At 40.3% G+C, this 26691-nt stretch overlaps 1 protein-coding gene across 1 annotated transcript in view; it reads right to left on the bottom strand.

The window, feature by feature from the left end:
* Nucleotides 1–33: 33 nt before the first annotated feature.
* BRCA2 (BRCA2 DNA repair associated) overlaps nucleotides 34–26691 on the bottom strand; it is a 91078-nt gene continuing 64420 nt past the window's right edge. The window contains exons 19-26 of the mRNA XM_067562957.1: nucleotides 24527–24671; nucleotides 13297–13418; nucleotides 10241–10442; nucleotides 7818–7984; nucleotides 7584–7722; nucleotides 2975–3231; nucleotides 1785–1937; nucleotides 34–1016 (exon numbers count right to left, since the gene is read on the bottom strand). Of these exons, the coding sequence (XP_067419058.1) occupies nucleotides 375–1016; nucleotides 1785–1937; nucleotides 2975–3231; nucleotides 7584–7722; nucleotides 7818–7984; nucleotides 10241–10442; nucleotides 13297–13418; nucleotides 24527–24671 (1827 nt within the window). The 3' untranslated portion in view covers nucleotides 34–374. The remainder of the gene's footprint in view (nucleotides 1017–1784; nucleotides 1938–2974; nucleotides 3232–7583; nucleotides 7723–7817; nucleotides 7985–10240; nucleotides 10443–13296; nucleotides 13419–24526; nucleotides 24672–26691) is intronic.

Below are 26691 nucleotides of genomic sequence, written 5' to 3'. Positions count from 1 at the left end.
TGACTTCCTGATAATCCTAGAAACTGAGAAAAGCCAACTGTTTAATTTAAAACCAATATTCTATTTTATCAGTACATCAGGCTCAAAATATGGGTTCATGATTAAATGTTGGCAGACCTTTAACACCAGTGTGAACAGTGGTACTGTAATATACAGGTATGAATGAGATCTTAATAGATAAAAGATTGGACAGTTCTTGTTCAACTCCCAAGGTTTTCTATTCTGTAGATTAAATGCTATTTATTAAACCTTTGTTTTTGCAATATAGATGTGCATTATTAAATACAATTAGGTACTGTATAAATGTTTACAATGTACAAAGCATAAAAATAATCATTTAAATATGAAGTATATACAGTACTGTACATATGCATTTAGTAACATTTTCGTTTTCTTCGCCTTTGTAGCTTCTTTTGGACTGCTAATGAGCCCTCAGTTTCCCTTGTGTCTTTCCCAGGAGCCTGAGCTCCTTCAGTACTGCTTTGTGAACTTTTTGTTTCTGCAGCAGACTTAGGAGAATTATTTTTGAGTAAAATGTGATCTGATGGATCACTGGATATTGCATTGCTGGTTTGATCAACACAATAAACCTTCTTTTCTTCTGGCAAATTATACAAGAGCACTTGTGTGTTTATCATTGCAAGTTCTTCATCGGCAACCAAATCATTCTCAGGAAGAGGGGCAGTTTCATTTGTCCTTTTAAAGGGGGTGATATGACCAGAGTTATGATTTGTTCTCTTCAGTGATTTGTTATCCTGGACACCAGAACTTCGTGGTGGCTGAAAAGCCTTTTTCAAAGATGGAGAAACAAATGAATAGATTGGTGTCACTGGAGGAGGGGAAGGGATTTGAATGAGCAGGTCCAGAGCTTTTCTTTTTTTGCAGTTCCTGGGAGGTTCTTCACTATAAGTAATATGTGGGGTCACTTTTGCTGAGCCTGGTGGCACAAGTTTCAGGTCTTGCTTGCTGGCTGACAAAGAGCTCTGATACTTTATTTCGCTATTAGGAGAGGAAATCTAGTTAAAAAGAAGAAAAAATGTTAATGCTAAGGCCAACACTTTATTTTGTTTAATTTCCTATTATTAATTCCACATACAACAGAAAATTGGACAAACATTACTGTGCCACCACTTATGTCTGAGCACATTAGCCAATCTTCTGGTAGTGGCTATCCATCCCAAGCTGAAGTACACAGAAAAAAGTTGTCTGACTCCAGGAGGGTCACTATGTACATACATATTAAGGCAGAGAACAGTCTGGCCCTGTATCTCAAATCTAAACTTCCTGTATCAGAAACCTCTTCCAGCGGATGGTAAGGATTCACAAAATGCCTGATCAGCTATGAAGAGACAGGCTGACCTAATATATTTTAAAAGACAAGAGGTTAAAAAAAATAAGAGCGAGGGAAGTAGTGACATTGAAAAGGAAAATACAGTATGTTGCTCTTGAACTGAAAGCTGGAAGCAGTTCTTTAGTTTGTTTCAAATAAAAGTTAGAAAGGAAGTGTAACAGATATGACGAACACAGGCATATCTTGAGACCACTTTATTTGACTTTCTGAATGTTATATGGAACATTTTGGGCTAGGGATTGTACTTTATTCAATGGAGGAGGGTTACCACAGCTCCTCCAGGAACTAAAAACAATGGGGAGTGATTATTGTAGTCCTTGAGCTTGTAAACAGTTCCTGAGATGTACCACCCCCTGGGCTGGTTTCCATACGTTGGTTCAAAGAGCTATGAGAAGTCTAAGGAAACACAGACCTTACATTTCAATAAACTTACCAGACATTTATTTCCTGCATCAAGTCCTGATTTCCAGGAAAGAGAAAGGTGATCTAAGCCACACTCTTTAGGTAAGTTAAATGGGTGTGGGTCATTTGTTCGAAGCAAATTCATCAATTTGCGTTCTGCATCATTGCAAAAGCAATTTACATTCTACAAGACAGGAGAGAGAAAAATGCAAGGAGATTGTGTGGTTTTTAAAATGGGTACAAAATATAACAGCTGAGACTATGTTTACTACTGAAACAATAATGCTATGCTTAGCGTTCTGAATATTACCCTGCTTGTCTCCTTGCTAGTAAATGATTTAAATATTACTAATGCAAGATGTGAATTTTTTAGAAGTTTACTGCAGCTTTTAGAAAAAGTAAAATACTGTTAATCCTTCTTAGTTACTGTAAATGGAAAATCTTTTAAAAAATTTTCCCCATGTACCTAATAATTTAAAACAAAATAAATGTATTTATTTAATATCAACTGACAATAAATGATTTCCTATTCAATGTGAATTACACATTTCTGGCATCCTATGCCAAACTGCCGTTAATGCCAATTTTAGGTACTTTCAATGATTTTCAAATATTTATATTGTTTTCTCTATGTATTAGCTATATGAAACAACTTGGTAGAGCAATTACATGGTATTAAGTTTTGCTACTTGGAGAGTAATTCAAATTGTTTGTGTATATTTTTATAAATTTGAAAGAAAACTAAATAAATGGGAGAAAATATATGCTTTGTTGATTTCATATTCCACTTGACACAGTTCAGTTGGAAAACTGCAGTCATTAAAAAATATTGTGATAGCGAACTGTTAACAAATGGGCTCAACTGACAAAACAGTGTGTTTCTCATATCTTTAACTTCCAGCCAATTAAAGTGACAATGACAGGTTCCATATAGAAAAAACTATTCTATTCTTCTTGGGCAGAGGATGATGACCCTGACTGTACCCTTTAGGATAATAGTGAAAAGCCAAGAAAAATGAAGAAACTCCATGAGTGATATGGAAGTTCCTCCAGAAGAAAAATAAGCAATCCTTCTCCAAAAATTCCATCAATCAACTAAGTATTATCAGTATTACCCTATAGTTGGTGAGAGTACCTGTGTTAACGGACTCTATGCTGAAAGAAAAACACTGTACGAATAACTAAACTTAACTATTGCATTAAAAAAATCAACCACTTTACCTCTATTGTGTTCTTCAATTTATGAAATCTCTCTTGAAGATAGCTATCCTTTGGACTTGCTGAGAATATGGAAAGGTCTCCAGCCAATAATGTGGGAATTTCTGATTTGAATTCAGATCGCCACTGAAGATTAGTTGCAGAAATCAATGTATAAGGGTTAATTAGGTCTTCAATAGCAAGTTGCTTAAAGTCTGTCCAGATCTTGATAGCCACTAGATTATGATCTTCATCTGACAAATATACAAAAGTAGCGAAACCTAAAAAGTTTTAATTAAATTGAAATGATACATGCAGTTTGGACAGATGTTTTCATAGAAAAAAAATGCTCTACTATTACTTTTGGGTTGTTTTTCCAGTCACACTGAAAGAAAGGAAGTCTTCAATTTACAAAGGGCCAGATTTACTTAGGGCCAGATTCTGCTCTGAATTACACTGATGTTAATCTGGTGTAATTCCATTTCTTTCAATAGAGTTACTGTGCTCTATATTTACACTGGTATAACAGAGCAGAATTTTGCCCTTAATATTTACCTTTCAAGTCAAATCTGGGAAGGAAATTAATACTTAAAATGTCTATGCTGCCTTGCCTACTAGTGCAGTAAAGTGACTGAGATCATTTTAAAAAAAAAACCAAGCCCAAGACATTGTAAATTCCTTGTACCATGTTACTGCAAAAAATTTGAAGGATACTTATAAATTATCAATATTCTTTTTAAAAGTTACAAGTATACCTTTTGTATAGAAACAAAAAAGCTATGCCTGCAAAGTAGTAGTTGACTAAAGCAGGAGATGAAAGTAAAGAACAGTGTGGAAACTCTTAAAAAATGAATAAAATACTTTACAATATGCAAGCAAAAGATTTCACAAACACAACTTCTGGTGAATATCCCTTAGTAGTTGCCTAATTTCTATGTGAAAGAAAACACATCAAGCTTAGCAGAACAATTCAGGGCTTCAGAGATGAGTGTTGAAGACAATTAACATTGTAAGTAACTTTACAGCTTTTATTGTTTCCAAGAGAAAAGGAAGAAAGCTGCAGCAGGACTGGGAATAGGTTTGGCAGCACAATATTCTCAAAGAAACTGGATAGCGAAGACCTAATAGGTCAATTTTATGTCAGGCCATGGTATTGAGACACTGTTTGTTCTGGTAGATCTTCTGTCCACTGACAAGTAAAATAAAGCCAGATTTATTCTGTTGTGCCCCTCTGCAGCATTTGATAGCGCTGATCACCAGGTATTGAAATGTTCTTCCTCAACATCCAAACCAAGAGAATTATGGGCAATTGTTCCTCCACCTCTGGAGCCCTTACCTGTAGAGTCTCATAAGACTCAATCCTCTCCTCCATATTGTTCAACATCTACATGAAATCATGGAGAGAGATGGTGAGACACCACAGGCTAAGATTCAGGCAGTACCAGTACATCAACAACCAATTCTACATTTTCTTTTTTCAAATATAAAGTAACCGTTATTTCCCAGATTTCTCAATGCCTAGTTGAAATCAACACTTGACTAAACCAAGGTAAGACTGAAATGATGTTGGTAGGGAGAGAAAAGTGCTTTAAAGAACTTGCCTCAGCTATAACATCCCCACTATTAAGGACATCTGACCTTAAACTAAAGTTGGTCTGTAGCCTTGGGATCCCCCTGCTACATTCAGTGCTACCAGATGCCTAAATAACCATGCAAGCATAAAAATTGCCCATTTCCATCTGTAACTCTAGAAGATTGTGCTGCATCCTACCAGGAAGAGAAATGCCACAAAAACCAAATATTTGTGACCTCCAGATTTGATTACTATTGCTTATATCTAGCAATGAAGCCACAAACTTTGAAAAAGGTCTAACTGGTGGAAAACATAGCAGCTCATCTGCTTAACAAGAAAAGTTGTCCTGAGTACATCAGTCTGGTGTGCAATTCATTCTCTGCACTAGTTCATTACTAGTCCAGTTCCAGGTCTTTGTTTTGATATTCAAAAGCCCTTTATAGGATTTTCCCTAGTTACCAAAGAGATCACTAGTCTCTCAGCAACCAACATCTCCAATAGCTAGGTTTCACTGGATCTAGGCAACTGTTGATCAAGAGGGGAGTTCATGAGTATAGGAGACAGAATTTCACAGGTATTGAACCTAGACACAGGAACTCAATTCTGCAACAGATGAGAATGACAAAACTTAAAAGCAAATTTCATCTCCTCAACTTGGCTTCCTCTCACAAACTTCTTCCCCAACAAATAATTAATCAAGATATTTTTCCTAAATGGCAGGGTATATTATTTCTGAAGTCTCAGACAGCTTTCAGATACTACGGTAAACAGTGCATATCAGCAGATGTGTCACAGTGGGGGTCTACTATAGAACACCAAATCAACAGGATGAAGCATTTATAGAGCACACAACAAAAATATCTAAAACATCAGACTTGGTAGTAATGGGGGATTTTAACTACCCAGACATCTGTTGGAAAATGTAATATGGCAAAACATAAAATTTCCATTAAGTTCTTGGAATGTATTTGGGACAACTTTTTTTTTCAGAAAGTTGAGGCAGTAACCAGAGGGACAGACATTTTAGACTTGATTCTGACCAATGGAGTAATTGATGGTGAATCTGAAGATGGAATGTGGTAGCTTTCAGGTTTCTAAGCTTTCAGGTTTCTAAGGAAAGGAAGGAATTAGGTCAGCAGAATAAGGACAACTAACAAATTCAAAACTAGTAGGTAAGTTCTAATGGGGAAAAAATTCTAAAGGATAAAGGAATCCAAGAGAGCTAACAGTTTCTCAAAGGGACAATATTAAAGACACAACTGCAAACTAATCCAATGCAAAGGAAACAGAGAAAAATATTAAGAGGCTAATATGGCTCCATCAGGATCTTTTTAATGACCTGAAAATCAAAAAGGAATCCTACAAACAATGGAAATATGCAGGAATTGCTAAGGAGACGTACAAAAGAATAGCACAAGAATATAGGGACAAAATCAGAGAGCACATAAGACACCAAACTAGAGACATAACAGGCAATTAGAAGAGGTTATATAAATACATTAGGAGCAAGACGAAGGAAAGTGCAGGTCCTCTACTTAGCAGGAAAGGAGAAATGATATCTGACGACGTCAAAAGGCTGAGGTGTTTAATGCATATTTTGCTTTAGTCTTCACTAAAAGGGTTATTGGTGACCAAATACTTACCAATTAATGTAAACAACAAAAGGAAAGAAACACAAGCCAAAATAGGGAAATAAGCTAAAGAATATTTAGATAAGTTAGATGTAGTCAAGTTGTCAGGGCCTGAAGAAATTCATCCTAGGGTACTTAAGGAACTAGCTGAAGCAGTCTAAGAATCATTAGCAATTATCTTCAAAAACTCACAGAGGATGGGTGAAGTCTCAGAGGAATGGAGAAAGGTAAACACAGTACCTATCTTAAAAAGGGGATCTGGGGAATTATAGACCAATCAACCTAACTTCGATATTGGAAAAATACTGAAACAAATTATTAAACAATCCATTTGTAAGGACTTAGAGGATAACAAGGTTATAAGGAACAACAAGAACAAATCAAGGCAAACCAACTTAATTTCCTTCTTTGACAGGGTTACTGGCCTAGTGAATGGGGGGAAGCTGTAGGCAAGATATATCTTGATTGTATGTACTGAGTACATACCCACCAGTTAGAGTCCAGAATAGAGCAACAAAAATGATAAACCTGACCTATGAGGAAAGGTTAAAAATCTGGGCATATTTAATCTTAAGAAAAGACGACAGTGGGACCTGACAATAGTCTTCAAATATGTTAAGGGAGGTTATAGAAAGGACAGTGATAAATTATCCTCCATGTCCACTGAAGGTAGGACAAAAAATAGTGGGCTTAAATCTGCAGTAAGGGAGATGTAGGTTAGATATTAATAAAAACTTTCTATCTATGACTATATCTACACTACAAGGTGGGGGGGCGGTATTCCCCTGCTCGCGTACAATTATTTATGCTAGTGCTCATGTAGCTAGTGTGTGTATAAATAGCAGTGTAGCTGCAGCAGCACTGGTAGTGGCAGTCGAGGTATGGCTAAGCCATGCTGAATACAAACCCACGTGAAACTGGTGGGTATGTACTCAGCACAGCTCAGCACATACCCACCAGTTTCAGAGGGGTTTATACACATACTAAATCATGCCTCTGCTGTTGCTACCTGTGCTAGCATGGTTACACTGCTATTTATACTCGTGCAAGCTTGACAGTACGTATACATGAGCTGGGGAATTACACCCTTATTTCTTAGAGTAGACGCAGCCTATAAGGATAAAAGAATATGCTAACGAGATTTTATGGAATCCCCATGGTTGGAAATTTGTTTAAAAAAAAAAAAAAAAAGGTTGAACGAACACTTGTCGGGGCTGTCTAAGACTGGTTTACTTGGCCCTTCCTTGGCACAGGGGACTGGACTTGATGACCTCTCGAGGCTGCTTCCAGCTCTACATTTCTATGATTCTATGGTCTGGCCTGTATAACCTAAACAGACAGGTATACCAAGATCAGGAAATTTGTAAGATTTTTTTTAAAAAATATCTGTTTAAACATGAAAAAAACTTGGACACAGTGCACAATATACCTGTTCTCTTGCTAACAGAAATTATAAATCCCACTAAATCCACTTCAGCACAGGCTGGCTGAAAAGAAGGATCCAACAACATGCTGAACTGCAGAGCCTTTCTTGGTTTATAAATCTGTAACAACTCCTCTTGCGAAGCCTGAAGAAATAGAACTTTAAACAGTTATGCCATAAAGCTTAAATAAATTGTTTATGCTGTTAGTCTAATACATATATTTAGTTAAAAGTTTTTACCTGTAGTTGCAGGTACTGAGTTCTCTTTGTGGCTGTTAACTGTACATTAGCAGCATCTGATTTGCCTTTGGATTGCGAAGCTGCTAGCTGGTATATTCTATACCGACCGCCTTCTTTTAACAGGGAACATACATCGAATAATGGACGCCAGATATTCAATATAAATGCTAAAATATAAGATTAGAAAACATATTAGGTATGCAGTAACATAGAGGCCTCAGAAAATTAAACTTAAGACATCCTTGGTGTAACTCTTTTGAACTTATAGATTCATACACTTTAAGGTCAGAAAGGATCCTCGTGATCATCTAGTCTGACCTCTTGCACATTGCAGGCCACAGAACCTCACCCACCCACTCCTGTAATAGACCTTTAACCTCTGGCTGAGTTACTGAAGTCCTTAAATCATGATTTAAAGATTTCAAGTTACAGGAATCTGCTATTTACACTAGTTTAAATATGCAAGTGACCTCTGCCCTGTGCTGCACAGGAAGGCAGAAAACCCCCCAGGATCTCTGCCAATCTGATCCAGGGGAAAATTCCTTCCCAAACCCAAATATGGTGATCAGTTTTACCCTGAACATGTGGGCAAGACCCAGCAGTCAGACACCTGGGAAAGAATTCTCTGTAGCAACTCAGAGCTCTCCCCATCTAGTGTCCCATTATTGGCCATTGGAGATATTTCCTGCTAGCAGTTGCAGATCGGATACATGGTCATTGTAGGCTGTCCCATCATACTATCCCCTCCATAAACTTATCAAGCTCAGTCTTCAAGCCTATTAGGTTTTTGCCCTCACTGCTCCCTTGGAACGCTGTTCCAGAACTTCACTTCTCTGATGTTTAGAAACTTTTGTTTAATTTCAAGCCTTGTTGATAGGATCAAATGAATATAAACTGGCTATGTCCACATTGGCACTTAACTTAAAACAACTTTTCTCCCTCTCTGGTATATATCCCTCTGGTGTATTTATAGAGAGCAATCATATCTCCCCTCAGCTTTCTTTTAGTTAGGCTAAACAAGCCAAGCTCTTTGAGTGTCCTCTCATAAGACATGTTTTCCATTCCTCAGATCATCCACGTAGCCCTTCTCTGCACCTGTTCCAGTTTGAATTCATCTTTCTTAAACATGGGAGATCAGAATTGCACACAGTATTCCCGATGAGGTCTCACAAGTGCCTTATATAATGATACTAACACTTCCTTGTCTCTACTGGAAATGCCTCGCCTGATGCATCCTAGGACTGGATTAGCCTTTTTTCAGACTGCATCACACTGGCGGTTCATTGTCACCCAGTGATCGACCAATACACCCAGGTCTTTCTCCTCTTCTGTCACTTTCAACTGATAGCAAAAAAAATGCATGATCTTGCACTTTGCACTACTGAATTTCACCCCATTTCTACTACTCCAGTTTTCAAGGTAATCCAGATCTTCTTGTATGACAATCCACTCCTCCTCCATATTGACAATACCTCCCAACTTTGTGTCATCTGCAAATTTTATTAGCACACTCCCACTTTCTGTGCCAAGGTCTTCAATAAAAATGTTAAATAAGACTGGTCCCAAGACACATCCTTGAGGAACTCCACTAGTAACCTCTCTTCAGCCTGACAATTCACCTTTCAGGATGACCCGTTGTGGTCTCCCCTTTAACCAGTTCCTTATCAACCTTTCCATTCTCATATTAATCTACATCTTCTCCAATTTAAGTAATAATTTTCCATGTGGAACTACATTAAATGTCTTACTGAAATCCAGATAGATTAGATCTACTGCATTTCCTTTGTCTAAAAAATCAGTTATCTTCTTAAAGAAAGGGATTCAGGTTGGTCTGGCAAGATCTATCTTTTGTATAACCACATTGAATTTTATTCCTATTACTGTGGCCTTAACTACCCTATTATTCCTATTAGTCTATGGCCTTAATTACTTTCTCTTTCAAAATTTGTTCCAAGATTTGCATACAACTGAGGTCAAACTAACAGGCCTGTAGTTTCCTGGATCACTTTTTTCACTATCTTAAAAATAGGTACCATATTAGCAATTCTCCAATCATTGGGTATGACTGTTGAGTTTGCAGATTCATTAAAAATCCTTTTTATTCGCCTTGAAATTTCATGCGTCAGTTCCTTTACTATTCTTGGATGGTGATTATCTGGGCCCCCTGATTTAGTCCCATTAAGATGCTTGAGTTTGACTTCCACCTCAGATGTGGTAATTTCTACTTCCATATTTTCATTCCCATTAGCCACCCTGCCACTACCCCTAAGATCTTCATTACCCTTATTAAAAGTATTTGAGGCAAAGTATTTACTTAAGTGTTGGGTCATGACTAGATTATCTTTAATCTCCACCTGATCTTCAGTGCTTAACTTGGCCTATTATGGTGAAAATTGAAGTTATTTACATTTTTCAGTACTAACCTTTATCTTTTTCTTGTTTTCTGTAATCTGTAACACGTAATTTCCATACAATAGACACATCCCTTTTGGAGCAACCATGTTCCTCCCCTTCAATAGACTCTACAGCCTTCTTGAATTCTGCTTGTATCAGAGCTTGCTTCTTATCACTCAGCATCTGTCTGTGAGTATTCAAGGCTTTTAACTGCTCTTCACTGAAATAGTCCTGTAACCACAAAGGGCAAATCCACTCAGCTTCATGTGTCTATCAGTAAAAAGTCTGTCATAGATTTTGACTTCTCTAAGCTCTGTTGTATACAAGATTAATTTTAATTTCATTAATACAATACCAGGACTTCAGTATTTTTATGTATTATACAAATACAAAAGGGCACCAATATTGCTTCGGCCCTCTAGTCATTAGTGGAATGCAAATAATAAGTATTATACAGCACCATAAATAGGTACATTTTACAAAACACTGACAAAGTCAAAGTGACAGACTGTATGACTTATTACAGTTAAAAGCCCTGATATCCCGCAAATGCTTAAGCAAATGCTTAGCTTTATAATAGATACAATAGGACTACTCACTACTTAGCACGTCGCTAAGTGTCTGTGCTTGAATTAAGATCAGGAGAAATGGCAAACACACATTGAAGGTGGAAAAGGAGGAAGAATGGGGGGCAAAGACAGCAAGATAATTCAATCATTTGGGTGAATAATGCATAAGCCTTGAGAGTCACATGGATTTGATTTTTTTTTTAAATTTATTTTAGTAGAAAGCAAACCTGGATCACTTTCTTTTGCACAAACAAAATAGAATAAGGGCATAAAACTACAAACATTAACTTTAATAACATTGCTTGCTGAGTTGGTTGTACTGAAAATATAGATTTGTTTGTTAAATCTCTCTCAATCCAAACCGCTACTGAGTGTATTAATTTTTGTATGTACCAGATTCTTATAGAGATATTGGTATAATTATATGAGGGAGGGAAACACAAGTATGGTAGGAAGGACTGATTTTCATTGCATAAAGCATTTGGTATATATATACTCCAGAGGAAAATTTATTTAAATATTAATAAAATTAATCATCAAAATAATTTTATAGACCCATATATTTACAGATTTGTAAAATTTCCCTGTTCACAGCTGGACATTTAACTCTAGAGGAGAGCTGACTGACATTTGGAGTTTTCAGTTAATAGGGAATTTCAGTATTTTGAAATTTGGTTTCAGTTTCATCCAAACTGAAACCAAATTTTACAAATTTTCTCATGAAATAGGGGATTAAAAAAAATTGTTTAGGAAATTGTTTAAGGAAACCCTGAAACATATTGGGGAGCATTTTTTGTTTAAAAAAAAAAAAAAAAAAAAAAAAAAAAAAACAATCTCCAGCAGCTGCCCAGTGAACTCAACATGATTCATGTCAGTTTCATTGCTTCTCACCACTAAATAGGCCAAAAACTGAACAGATTGCAGAGCTGAGAGCCTCAACTCAGAGCCACAGCTTGACCCAGGGCTCTCAGTGCCTTCAAGGCTGCCAGGCTCCCAGCTCTGAAGCAGAAATGTTGGAAGCTAGCGACCCTACACGCCTGGGGTCCCTGGCCTGGCAGCAGACTGCATGGTGGACCTAGCTGGGTTCCACTAGAATCCTAGTAGCTAGGATACCACCGGAAACCTGCCTGTAACTGAATGAAAGTTAGCCGAACCTGACTCATTTTTGCAAGAAATTTCAAGCTTGACAAACTGGCATTTTCTGGTTAAACTATTTAGTCAGAAAATTTCTGATCAGCTCAACTCCAGAGTACATCTTTGCACACCTTATTAATCCACTAGTAAAATATTTATTAAATTCAGTAAACATCTTTTATTTTTATTAATATATTTGTTTTTGTGGAGAACTGGGAAATTTCTGATTTATTTTTATGAAAGAATGTGTAACTCAGTTCCCCAACCATCATACACAATATTGTTACCCATCAGGGGAAGGGGTTAACTTCTTTCCCGTTAAATGAAATGTGACAGATGTGAGACCTAGGAAACATGAACTTCAAAGACTATTATACTGAGCTATGCCAAATGCTATGGGCACATAGAATATTCACAGACCTTTGCATTAATAAGTGTTATGTGTATCTGTGTTTCTGGCTCCCTGAATAGTTTTCCTAGGAAATACAGAATCACAGGAACAGGGTGGTGATTAATGCAGAGTCCCAATGCCAGTTATGCAGATATTCCAGCCTTCAAAGTCTCTCCCCTTAGGGAAAAGGGCATTGACTAGTTTCAGGAGACCTCAGGACCAAGCCCCCAAATTGTAAAAAAGTGTCAGCCTGAACTGACTCTGCAATCCCTCACTTAAAGCACAACCTCACATGAGACTGTAACCAAGATGGCAAAACCCTGCTGGAAGGGTTTGAAGGATTCTGAAAACCACTGGAGTCTCCACATGGAAGGTGACTGACACCTGATAAGCTTAGCAAGCATATAGACTATTTATTGGTTTATTACATGTTTTCTCTATACTGCTTTTGTCATAAATAATGCTTTTGTACTGGGCTTTGTAAAAGCTGGTTGGTCACTGGTAAATGCCGTCACAGCCCCAGAGAGAGAGCAGACCAGCAGGTGCCGGACTCAAGTCAGACCTGCTGGGATAAGCACAGTGAATTGCCAGTGACTGCAACCCTAATACTCTCGTCTGGAAGGAAAAGGAACATTGGTTCTATCCTTAGGCCTCTAGCCATCACCTCTCTAAGATTAAAGAGATGCCCCTGAAGAGACCACAAATGAAGCAGAGCTGTAGGTAATCCCAGAACTTTGACAGTTCTAACAGACCATTACTAGTCAACAAAAAAATGTAACAATATGAATCCTTCATGCAATCTTTTTAAATGATTTTAATCTGAAATCTTACTTAGTGATCAGCAGATTGCAAGAAGATCTCACAAGAAGGCAAAGCAGCAATACTAATTTGAAGTTATACAATGTCCTTGAATCCAGCAGAAACTACTATTGAATAAAAACTATAGAGATTCCACATGCATTTGAGGGTAGTATTTACAATTAGTAATTACCTCCATACAACCGGGATCAGATGCATTCTGAATTGCTTCATAAAGCTCTGCACCATCTTGCAAAGTATGAATCTGCTGTCTGGTGAGTGCATGTGATCTCAGTGCTCTTCTTCTAGGTTTGTCTGTTTAAAAAAATGTTAATGTTATATCCAACTGCAACAATCTTAAAAATATTGGGATATAGAAAGCTCGCTAGTGGCAACAGTATTTCTGCATAAAAATACCAGGCTGAGTCTCTATACAAGAATTCACTTTTTTTAGTGATACAAGTGGCAGAAAGTCTATTAACTTGGATTTCATATAGTAGAATGTGATATAAGCTAACTGTAGAATCACCAGAGACCGAGATAGAAAATATCTATTAAAAAGGAAAGTCATCTTTGCCATATAAGAGGTTTAAAATATTATTTGCACTTGGGTGGCTGAACTACTTTACTTTTATATTTTAATGGCATGTGAAGGTATGTCAGAGTGTTGATTCAAGACAAGTCAGGACCTCCTTGTGCAGAGTAATGAGTGAGTGAAAAAGAGCTGATATGTAATTAAGATTACATTTGTAATTAAGATATGTAATTAAAATTAAGATTCTGTCAGAGTGCTGCCAAGGCTTGCAGCTACTCCAGCCCTGCTGCTGCTCCTGCAGCAGGGGATGATCACTGCTGCTCTAGCCCCAGAGTGGGTCTGATCCAACCCCGACCAGCTGTTCAGCAGCCCGGGGCTGACAGCTGCCCAAGCCCTGCCCCAGAAGTAGTCACGGAGGTCCCAGAAAATCACGGAAACTGTGACCTCCATGACAGAATCATATCCCTAGTAATAATGTTATAAATACTGTAGAAGCTGCTAAGCAATATTCTATAATGGGATGCAACAATTTTATGGATGCTATTTGGAACTGGCCAGTGAAAGGAAGTTGTTGTATATTGGGTTATAAAGACCTTCCTGTATAAATGTATTGCTCTAGCATAAGAAAAGGTTGCAGGAAGAACAAACAGAAAGTCAGCATGTCTTCCCAGATAAGTTGACCAAACACTTGGGGTGGCAATTACAAGACAATGGCACACTTCCAGGCTAACATCTAGTTGTTTTGCCAGGCCAGGAACTAGAGATGAAAATGACAGTAAACAATTAAAGATAGCTTCTCAGAAGTAGAAGGAGGGTGGAAGGGTCAGTTGTCAGTGAACTCTGAAGGGAAGAAGTTACTCATCTTGTGCAGTAATGATGGTTCTTTGCGATGTGTGCCCCTATGGGTGCTCCATTGTAGGTGTGTCTGCGTCCCTACGCTGTTGATCTGAGAACTTCAGTAGTAAAATCCATTGGGCCCACATATGTGCTGTCTCTCCTCATGCTACACCATGAGGCTAACCAGTGTGCATGGGCTAACTATCCTCAGTTCCTTCTCTACTGCAGTCATAAGTGAGCACTCCAAAGTATAGGGGAGAAGGGACAGGTAGTAGAACATAGTAACATATCTCCAAGAACCATCATCACTGCACAAGATGAGTAACTTCTTCTTTGAATAGTGTCTTTATAGGTGCTCCACTGTAGGTTGACTCCCGAGCAGTACCTCTCTTGGAAGACTGGGACTTCAGAGTCGGATTAGTCACAGATGATAGTATTGTGGGGCCAAAGATGGCATCAGAGGCAGAGTCCCCAGTGATTGCATAATGTTCTGCAGATTGGCAATGTGGGCGTCAGTCCACACCTTTGCAGATCTCTGAGATAGAGACATCCTTAAAGAAGGTGACAGATGAGATTGTGGAATGTGTATGGATCAAGTCTAGAGAGGTCACTTTACAAATTTGGTAGCATTGTCTGATGCAATTTGAGACCCACTTGGAGAGTCTTTGGGCTGATATCACTGAGCCCTAAGACCTTTCTGCCATAGAGAGGAACAGTCTATGAGACTTCCCGAAGGCTTCTGTCCTACCAAGGTAGTATGCAAGGGCTCTCCTAACATCTAGGGTATGTAGTATGGCCTCCCTATTGTCTCGGTAAGGCTTGGGGTAGAGGGCGGGAAGGTGAACAGACTGATTCATGTGAAATGAGGAGGTCACTTTAGGAATGAACCTGGGATACTGCCTGAGTGTAACCTTATCTGGAAAGAACATTGTGTATGGGGAATGCACCATTAGAGCTGCTATTTCCCCTATTCTTCTAGCTGAAGAAACTGCTATAAGAAAAAACATTTTCATAGATAGCGAACAGGAGGCCGTAAGTTCAAAGCGGGCCTAGTCAACCCTTTCAGCACTAGGTTTAGGTTCCACGAGTGAGTAGGAAGCCAAAGTTGAGGGAAAAGGCTTGTTATTCCCTTAAGGAACCTTTTAGTGGTCATGTGCAATAGTACTGAGTGTGTACCCCTCTACGGGTTGGTGAAATACTGTGACAGCTGCTAGGTGGACCCTGAGAGAGCTCAGAGATAACCCCGATTTTATAAGGGTCAGAGGATATTACAGAATATGTGGAAAAGTTGCTGACACTGCAGAAATTTGTTGGGATGTGCACCAGATCTGGAACCTGGATCATTTCTGCAGGTAAGTGTGTTGTGTGGAGGACTTTCTACTGTGTAATAGACCCTCTTGCACTTCCTTTGAGCATGAGCTTTGTAGGTGCTGGAACCATGTAGGAGCCATGCTCTGAGGCAGAGGATCCTCAAGTTGGAATTTATGGTTCACCCTTTGTCCTCAGAAAGAACGTGCAGAGTGGCTGGAAGGTAGATCAGTGGGCATATCACTGTAGTAGTAAGAGAAAGACCTTGAAACATTAGGCCTGGTGCAAGATCTGAAGCCTGAACCAAAGTCAGGCTGTAGGAAACAGGCTGATTGTCTGCTTACAAGTTCACTGACTGATACAGGAACTTGGCAGAAACACAGAATAGTTATTTGCATTAGCATTCTAAGGAGCAAACACAAGAACACAGTATTGTTGAAAGCAATGGTATTCCTAACTCCCTGAATACATACTAACCACAGAAACACAATGCTGGGAGACAATACAAGTGATCCTTGAAAAGAAAAACTATATAGGGAGGCAGTACAGGCTGTCCCCAAGATACAGTGGTGCACAAACACAATTCTGAGAGACAGTACAGAAACACCCTGACCTTAAAAGGTGGGACAGAATGATAGATGAAGATGTTGTGCTTGATTTGGAGGCAAGGTATGGAACAATAGCTGACATCAGAGATGCAATGTGAAATTTGTTTGTATCAGGGTATAAGAAAAGGGTCCCAGCAGGGGCATCTTTGTCCAGCCTAGGGAATAACAGAAACTCCTGCCATTAACTGAGCTGGTCCATTGTAACGAGCATAATGTCCTAGTGTACCTGGAGCTCCTATGGGATGCTAGCACCATGCTTCGCTTACAATAAACCTGGCCAAGTGCCTTCGCAATCAAACCAAGTCTGTGTTCATTTACAGGCACTGCTACGAGGTCTGATGATTCAGCTAGCTGCAAAAGCTAAGATGGCATACAGAAGGGAACTCACACCAGCACACATACCTGACTGACAATGATTGTGCGTTGAATCAGGTAAGGGCACCACCTCTGTCTCGGCCACATGGGAGCAATCAAAATTACGTAAGCTCTGTCCCTCTTTATCTTTAGCAGGACCTTTAGCAGAAGAGGAAACGGAAGGCGTAAAGAAGGTCCTTGTCCCACGGGAGGAGGAGGGCATCATCCAGAGAGTGCTCTCTGATATCCACCCTGGAACAGTATCATGGACACTTCTTGTTCTGGTAAGTGGCAAACAGATCTGTGGACAGCATTCCCTACCATGTGAACAAGTTGTGAAGTATTGACTAAGCTTGTCCACTATTAAGTTTTGTGTGCCCAGGAGGAAAGTCGGACAAGGTGACATCGTCAGAGGTGCACCAGTTTCATAGTTTCATCACCTCTGTGCATAGGGAGAGTGATCTGGCCTCTCCATGACAGTTGATAAAATACATGCAGGTTATGTTGTCTGTTAGGATTTTTGTATGTGATCCTGCAGGAGGAAATGGGCACAGGCATTTCTGACTGCTCTCAATTCGAGATTGATGTGCAGGTGACCATTTGCCTTACACTGTGAAACAGTTTAAATGTGCGCCCTATCCTATGAGGGATGAGTCGGTGTAAGGAGCGATGAAGGCGGCGCCTGTAAAAAGGGGATCCCTTTGCATGAACTGGCTGGGTTCTTTCACCAGTCCAGGGACTTCTTGATCCTGGTGGGCAGTGACAGGGGTTTGTGCCGACTGTCTCTGTTTAGTATATAAACTGAACTGAACCACAACTGGAGGCATCGCATGTGGAGTCTGGCTTTGGCCTGTAGCACATCTAGATCAGCCACTATGAATTCCAGGTGTTATACTGGTTCAGGGTTGATCAGTCAGATGTTATGTGGTCCCAGACACTGTGGAACGGTGGCCAAATGGGTGCATGAGAACAGATAGTAATGGGGGAGAGGTCTCACAGTGCCTCAACCTGTCCATCAAAAGTGATTCTTCGGGGCAGGTTGCTGGTCAAGGATTGGGAGCCAGAAGGCTTCCATTTAGAGAATTTCTTCTTTTCCTTTAGAGCTCGTAGTGTCATGACTGGAATTGTGATGAATGAGGCCTTTACTGGTATTGAGGACTAAAATGTCTCTTTTGCTCTGGCATGTAAATTACCAGTGACCAAAGGGTGACCCTGGAATCCTTCAAGGAATGGAGAGAGGTGTTGGTCTTCTCAGCGAAGAGCTTCAGACCCTCAAAGGGGAAGTCCTCCACTGTAGCCTGCACCTCTTTTGGGAATCCCAAGAAGTGAAGCCATGATGTGGCTTCCCAAAACCACCACCATGGAGATGGTCCTGGCAGTTGTGTTGGTGGTGTCCAGGGCCGATTGCAATGATGTTTTTGCCACCAGTTGCCCTCCTGGATGATGGCCTTGAAGCAGTCCTGGGAGCGCTCTGGCAGTTTATCAATAAAGTCATTCAAAATTATAATTCAGGTAGTCATACTTTGCCATGAATGCTTGGTAGTTGGCAATTTGAAACTAAGGTGGCTGAAGAGTATGCCTTCCTACCAAAGAGATCAAGGCACTTTCAGTCTCCATTACAAAGTGTTGTACTGGAGTGATGCTGTTGGCCACATGAGTTCACATTGTCCACCATGATGAAATGGGGTGGTGGTTGGGTGAATAGGAACTATGATTCCTTCATGGGGTCATAATATTTTTTGTCCGCCCACTTGCACGTCAGGGCCACTGAAGCTGGGTTTACCACACCATCCTAGCTGGGTCTAGGATAGCTTAGTTGATTGGGAGAGTGATTGTGGAAGCAGATGAAGCATGGAGGATATCAATGAGCTGGTAGTGAGTGTCTTTAACCTCCTCAAATGGTATGTGGAAGGTGTACGCCACTCTTTTTGCCAGTTGCTGGAACAAGCAGAAGTCATCTGCCAAAGAAGATGGTCATAGCATGGCCTCTTCATCTAGTGAAGAAGAGAATATGGCCTTAGATGTCACCTCCTCCTCTGTCTCTCTCTCCTGCTCCTCTATTTCTTGAGGTTCTGAGGCCCACAATGCTATGGCTAAGGGAGCGTGCCTGTGAGTCTCTTGGGAGATGCTCAGTGCCCTTGAGGAAGGCTGTCAGTGCACCACCCGGGGTTCCAGTATGGCCACTGTGGTGGTATATGGATTGTTGGAGGTGTCCATGGGTGGCTGTGCCAAGATGGTGCGGTGCCATCTGGTGGTACATTTCCAGACCCCGTTGATAGTGGGTCCCATGTGGTGGTTGGGAGGAGTACTGTGAAACTCCTTCTGGCTTGCTACCCAATCCCTCGCTTGACATCAGAGGGGCATGGCATGATTGTGGGGAAATACCCCTTGGTCGGCCATGGCTTGGTGTTGCGATCTTGGTACTGAGGGGAGGAGAGTCAAGTGCTTCCAACATACTCAGGTCACTGGACTGACGAAATTCTGCCGGCACAGAGTATCCTGGCATCAGTGGCAGTGCTGGGGGAGATGGGGACCTTGTTTGTACTGATCTCTCTGGTGACGGGTGGGCTGATGACACTGGTGGTACCAATGTCGACTTGCATACCAGGAGCATTTTAGGGCATATTGATGGTACTGGACACTGACACTCGCCATGAGGTGTGGGTGCAGGATGCTCTTGGTGCCAGTGCTGCCGAGGATACCAAGCAAGATGATTGCTTTTGACTATTCCTGAGCTCGCTAAGGGGACTTCCCGTTCTCTTTTTGACTTGTGAGGGGAGTCCCCAAACCGTTTCTTTGACTCACTATCCTTTAAAGTCAAAGGCTGAGGGGAAGACTCATGCCCGCGAGAGGGCTGAGGTTGGAGATCCGCCTTCATAAAGATAATTTTCTGGCGAAGTTCTCTGTCTTTATGGGATCTCGGTTGGAACTGCTGGCAAAGAGAACACTTTTGTTGGATGTGACCCCAGCCGAGGCAGTGGATACACTAGGAGTACTTGTCCACAACTGGGATTGCCTCACTGCAAGTGCAACACTTCTGGAAGCCCAGAGAGCTAGGCATACTCTTGTCCAGGGTGGTCCCCCCTCACCACCGGGGTTGACAAGAACAAAATCTTTTTTTTTTTTTTTTTAAAAGGCACGGCCAAATAAAGAGTCAGAAAAAAGCTACAAGGTTTCTAAAAGCTAAAATTTATCAAATGAAAGGGAGTGTTAACGATCCACTAACAGACAACTAAAGGCTCTCTCTCTAGCCAGAGGCAGTTGAGAACAAGATGGCATAGCATGAGGGGAGAGAGAGCATGTGTGAGCCCAACGTACACTGCTACTGAAAGTCTCCGATCAGCAACACAGGGATGCAGCCTCACCTATAGTGGAGCACCCATAGGGACACTACTCGAAGATGACGAAAAGCTGTCAGGCTCAATGGAGGAGTCTGAAGAAATTGGACCTTGCCCGATTCAGGGAATGGTAAGTCTTAGGGAGGCATTCATATAGGCTGATTTATTATTTTTAAGGTATATTTTCTCTTAAATGCTTTTATTCTAATAAATAATATTTTGCTTGAAGAAGGGTGATTGGTCTCTCATTATCACTGTCATTGTTCCCAGAAGGAACAGCATCTGAGCTTAAATCAGACCTGCTGAGGCAATCATGGATAGTACCAGGGGATTATCCCCCAGGGCCTGGTAGGAGAGTGGATAGATCATGATTCCATCACAGGCCCTGATTTCATAAATATATGTAACAAATGGAAAAAAGGACATGTTGATAGTAATGAATATAAATCAGAAGTTATGAATTGGAGAAAATTGATAAGGGAAGCAAAAAGGACACATAGAGAACTCTATGGCTAACAGAGTTAAAGACAATGAAGTTTTAAGTACATTAGGAACAAAAAAACCTGAACAATGGAATTGGTCTTTAGTAAATAGAAATGGCAGAATTGTCAATATTAATGCAGAAAAGAGAAACTATTTGTTCTGTACTTAGGAAAATCAGATTCTACAAGTCATACTATGTGATGAAACACTTTTCATTCCACTAGTAACTCAGGAGAATGTTAAATAAGAGTTACTATATTTAGTAATTTTTAAAATCAGCAGGTCCAGTTAACTTGAATGCAAGTGTTTTAAAAGTGCTGGTTGAGGAGCTCACTGGACCATTAATGTTGCTTTTCAATAAATCATGCAACATTGGAGAAGTTCCAGTGGAAAGGAAGAAAGCTAATGTTGCATGTCTATATTTAAAATTGATTAACAGGATATCCTGGGTAATTATAGGCCTGTCAGCCTGATACTGAACTTTGGCAAAATAACAGAGCACCCGATACAGGACTCAATTAATAAAGAATTAAAGAAAAATAATATAGTTAATGTCAATCAACATGGGTTTACGGAAAAATAGCCCCTGTAAAACTAACAGATTTTTGTTTTATGAGATTACAAGTTGAGTTGATAAAGATAATAGTATAGATGTAATATATTTGGACTTCTGTAAAGCATTTGACTTGGTACCATACAATAATTAAAAAACTAGAATGACATAAAATTAACATGGCACACATTAAATGGATTAAAAACTAGCTAATGGATAGGTCTCACAAGGCAACTGAAAAGAGGGACTCATCAAATGAATGTTTCTAGTGGGGTCCAAAGGCCTTATTTTACATTTTAATCAGTGACCTAGAAGGAAACAAAGTCATCACCAACATAAACTGCAGATGACACAAAGATTCAGGAGTGATGCTGGCAGGCCAGGTGCCAGCTCTTGCCAAAGCTGCAGGCATTAGCTGAGAAATGACAGATTCATATCTGGAGACCAGAAGAGTGCACTTATGTGTTAGTGTTGCTCAAAACAGGTATTAGTCTTATAAGAATGTATTTCATGTTAGGCTCTAGAATGTTTGTAAATTGCTGCATGCATTAATCTTATTTGTAATGTCTATATTCCATACTATAAAGAAATATAAGTTTTGCTTTAGAACTTTGAAAATGTTTACTCTAAACTTGTGAATTCAAATGGGAAGAGTGTTTCCCATCCAGAAGAAAGATCAAAATCAGATGGGCTATCAAGGAACATCGCAATACAATGAATTGGTTAGTGACCTATCACACCTTAGAAATGCTATGTCCAAGGAAGCTTGTGCTATGGACTTGGAAGCTGAATGATGGAAATAAAACAGACAAGATTTTCCATCTCTTTGCTGTTTGAACTCTGACAGGGCCAGAAACTCTAAATCGAGAGGCAGAGTTCTCCAGGGAGTTACCCCCTGGGTCTGCGCTGAAAGACATTTTGAATTGACAGATTATCTCATCTCTGTCATCTTTAGGAATCATAGATAGTAACTCATTTGTGTGTTGTTTGCCTGCTTCAATCTGGAAATTACTCATTTCTTTTTCCTAGTTAACAAAACTTTAAGTTAGTTTATTACAGGATTGGCTACAGATGTTGTCTTTGGCGTGAGATCTAAGATACAAATTGATCTGGGGTAAGTGATTGGTCTCTTGGGACTGGAAGCAACCTGAATATTGTGTGATTTTTGGTACAAGTAACCATGTATCACTAAGGCCTGTTTGTCTGGGTGGCAAGAGAGACTGAAGAGTCTAAGGCGATGGTTCTCAACTCGCAGCCCAATTAGAACACAGCTGCGGTCCATCTGTGTGCTAAAATATTTCAAATTTTGCATCTAGCAGGGGGTGGGGCTGGCTGAGGGGAAGACAGCATCACGCAGCACTGCCAGAGTGCTCCCTGCAAGCAGGGAAGGTGGAGTAGCTCCCTGTGGCAGAAGAATAGCTCAGTTGGCAGCCTGCTGCTTCCTCCTTTCCTGTGCTGCAGGGAGCAGGGCTTGCTCTGTCCAGCCTGTCAGAGGAGGCTGGCTGAGCCATTCTCCCTGGCTGAGGCCTACTGGGTCCTAGTGTCCATCACTGTCCTCTTCTAGGTGCTGGGTCCTGTTCCTGTACAATGGTGAGTGCCTATTGGGGCAGGGCAAGACGGTGCAGTGGGAGGGAAAGAGGCAGTGGGAAAGGAATAGGCATGGAATAGTGCAGGGGGAAGAGAAGGGGATGGGGTAGGAGCATGGGATGGGGCAAGGGAAAGAGAAGGGGATGACAGAGTGCTGCCACCAGGCGGAGCGTTGCCTCCTCACTCCTGGGAGTCCACACCAAAGGCATCTGTAGAGATTGGGGGGGCACGTGCCCCCACTAGCCACAGCTACATGTCACCTCTGGAGGGGGATAAGCATGTTCCAGGCTGCAGCATGCCCTGCGCTGCCTGCAGCAGACAGCGCCTGCCTGTCCATCCCCTGCTGGTCATGTCCAGACCCAGAGCTCACAGCCAGAGAAGAAGGCTGCCCTGTAAGTCCTGTCTTTGGGGGAAGAGTTGGTGTGGAGTGAAAATTTGTTCCATGGGTGGCTTCCCAGCTAAGGTCCCTCATGGCTTGGTGGATGTTATACATCTAACAACAAAGAATGTAAGGCATATTTACAGGATGAGGGACTCTATCCTGGGAAGCAATTAATTCTGAAAAAAAACCAAAAACTTCAGGGTCAAGGTGGTAATCAGCTGAACATGAGTTCCCAATGAGACACTGAAGCCAAAGAGGCTAAGTACATCCTGGGATGCATCATCAGGAAATCTCAAGTAAGAGTTTATATTACCTCTCTATTTGGCACTGGTGCAACTGCTGCTGGACTACTGTGTCTAGTTCTGATGTTCACAATTCAAGGAGGATTTGAAAAATTGGAGAGGGTTCAGAAAAGAGCCACAAGAATAATTAAAGCATGACTCAGTGATAAACTCAAGGATCTCACTCTATTTAACTTAAGGGGTGACTTGACTACAGATTGTAAGTACTTATAGGGGGAACAGACATCTGATAGTAGAGGTCTCTTGAATCTTACAGACAAAAGTTTAACAAAATCCAATGGCTAGAAGTTAAAGCTACACAAATTCAGACTGGAAATAAGATGTAAACTTGTAAAAGTGAGGGTAATTAACCACCGGAACAATTTACCAGAGGTTGTGGTGGATTCTTCATCACTGGCAATTTTTAAATCAAGATTGGATGTTTTTCTAAGAGATATGCTATAGTTCAATTAGGAACTATCCAGGGAAGTGCTATGACCTGCATTATGCAGGATGTCAGACTAGAAGATCACAGTGGTCTCGTCTGACGTTAGAGTCTATGAACCTGGTGACAGCTAAAATCTGAGATCACGAAGGTTCAGAGGTGCAGTTCACCATGAATTGTCATGATAAACTCACTCAACTATCAGTGACTCTATATCTGTATTGGTGTATTCCAAGTCTGCACCTCACAGGAACAGGTCCTAAATTATGCAAAAAATTTGTTAACAAGTTAGTATATCTGGTGATTATTTACACACGATAAGGAGTGGCAGCCTGTCATAGTTGCCTTGAACCATCTCAGAAAGAACATTAAAAAAATAAAACAACTCCATTCAGACTCAGCAGAAAATCTTAGTGGTATCTTCCAAACTACTTCAGGAAAACTCCTCTTTTTAGCATTTTCAGGAAAACTCTCTTTAAAAAAGATCCTCATGTTCACACAACACATTCCTGTTACAATAAGAATACCTTCTAGAAACCATGATACTGTGAAACAGGAGAGCTGACCTGAACTCTGTGAGAGCTCGAAACCTTGTCTCTCTCACCAATAGAAGTTGATCCCATAAAAGATATTATCTTACCCACCTTGTCTATATAATATCCTGGGACCAACACAGCTACAACACTGCATATTTTGAAACAAACAGTTTTACCTTCATGCTGTTCAAATTCTACTTGGATTTGTGAAAACAGAGCTTCCAGTCTTTTTTGTCGGTTCTCTGCATGTTTTGCAGCTTCCCTTTCTTCAGCTCGACTGTTACGAAACACATATGATCCAGTTGGCATCTTTTCCATCCACTGGAATAAGAATTCACATATAAAAGTAAGGCTTTTTTAAAATTTAAAAGTGCCCTAATTTAGTATTTTAAAATTCTATTCACCCACCAATAAGGCCAATTTTTAATGCTTTTTTCCCCCACTATAACCTATAAAGGGAAAAAAACCCTAGATTTTTATGCCTGGGCTGGCAAATTTTATTTCAGTTTTGAAAAACTCCCTTAACCTCTCCCTCTATTGTCAAATTTTCAATTTTGGTTAAAATCTGACATTATACTTGCTAAGGTAGGTTTATCTCCATCACAAAAACTTTGGTTCTTGGGGGCTGCAATGATCACTAAGCACATTATTTTATAAAAATGGAAGAGTAGGCTGATGCCCTAAATACAATAGTGGTATTCAAAGCTGTCAGAATTAGCAGTCAAAAAAAGAATAGCTTACTGCCATAGGAATTGGTTAGATGAATTCAAAGATATTTGGAACGTGTTTCTAGATATGTTTGAATAAAAATAACAGACTGCTCAAATAATGGCAAACTTCTATACCAGCTGCCACATCCCCCCCTCACTCCCTTCTGCTTTGGTTGACTTTCCTTCCTTCCTTTTCCTTTTCATGTATGTCTCCTATTTTACAATTTTAGTCCCCACCTTATTGTGTTATGTGTATACAGTATAGTCTTGTATCTGATGAACTGTAAAGATGTATAATTCTTTTGGAGCTCCCAGGAAATATATGGTATCTGGGAATATACACAAGCTATAAATAATTTTCTACTTTTGTATTTGTATCTGTTTATTAAAAATTAATAAAGAATCACATACAAAAAAAATATAAGTCTGAAAATTACTCCAAAGTTCAGGGCTGTCACTTAGTTGAGATGACAACTACAAAAAACCAATAACCTCTATCTCTGTTGCAGTTTAAAAGTGAGGGGGGAGTCAAAGACAAAGTAACAGTACAAATTTTTACTCATGAAGACTGAAGAAGTGGGACCTCTGAAAGGAACCATGACAACGGAAGTGCCTAGCATTATTAATGTGAAAGATGCAGAGCAGACAAAGAGAGCATAGGCTGGAAGCAAGGGACAGCTTTGTTTTATCTGAGAGACAATTATTTGCAAGAAAACTAGCAGAACAAAAGGAAATAAGAAAAAAGAGTTACTGACCTCTGTAACTGTTGTTCTTTGAGATGTGTTGCTCATGTCCATTCCAATGTAGATGTGTGCTCGCCCAAAGAGCCGCCGCCATAAAGCTTTTCCCCTCAGTGGTATCCTTTGGGTCGGCTCCGGTGCCCCCTGGAGTCATGCTCTCATAGCGCTGCTATATAGGGCCTCACTGTCCCTTCAGTTCCTTCTTGCTGGCTAACTCCAACAGAGGGGAAGGCAAGTGGGATGCTTTGGAATGGACATGAGCAACACATCTCGAAGAACAACAGTTACTCAAGGTCAGTAACCATTTTTTTCTTTTTTGAATGCTTGCTCATGTCCATTCCAAAGTAAGTGATTCCCAAGCACTTGTGCAGGTGAAGGGTTCAGAGTTCACTGGCATACTGATTTTAGCACCACTCAGCCGAAGCCCACATTATTTCTAGCTTCCTGGGTGATGGCACAGTGTGACGCGAACATGAGGATTGACGACCATGTCGCCACTCTACAGAAATCCTGAATTGGGCTTGCACCACAAACACTGCTGCCCATTCCTGAGTTTTTATAGAATGGGCCGTCAACCAAGGAGCTGGGACCTTTACTAGGCCATAGCACGTGCGGATACAGGAGATGATACATGATGAGATTCTCTGGGCCGAGACTGGATAGTCTTTCATCTGTCCGCAATAGCTATGAACATCTGGGTGGACTTCTTAGGTGGTTAGTCCTTTCTACGTAAAAGGCACGCTTCACATCTAGTGAGTGGAGTCTCTGTTCCTACCCGTTAGCGTGTGATTTAGGATAGAAGACTGACAGAAAGGTATCTTGGTTACTGTGAAATTGTGAGACCACCTTTGGCAGGAAGGATGGGTGTGTCTGCAGCTTATCCTTGAAGAC

Source organism: Emydura macquarii, unplaced genomic scaffold (assembly GCF_026122565.2).
Source record: "Emydura macquarii macquarii isolate MOO-44397 ecotype Brisbane River unplaced genomic scaffold, CSIRO-AGI_Emac_v2 contig_2473, whole genome shotgun sequence".
Lineage (NCBI taxonomy): Eukaryota > Metazoa > Chordata > Testudines > Chelidae > Emydura > Emydura macquarii.
Note: the sequence above shows the minus strand (reverse complement) of the source record. Positions and strands in the feature narration are given on the sequence as shown.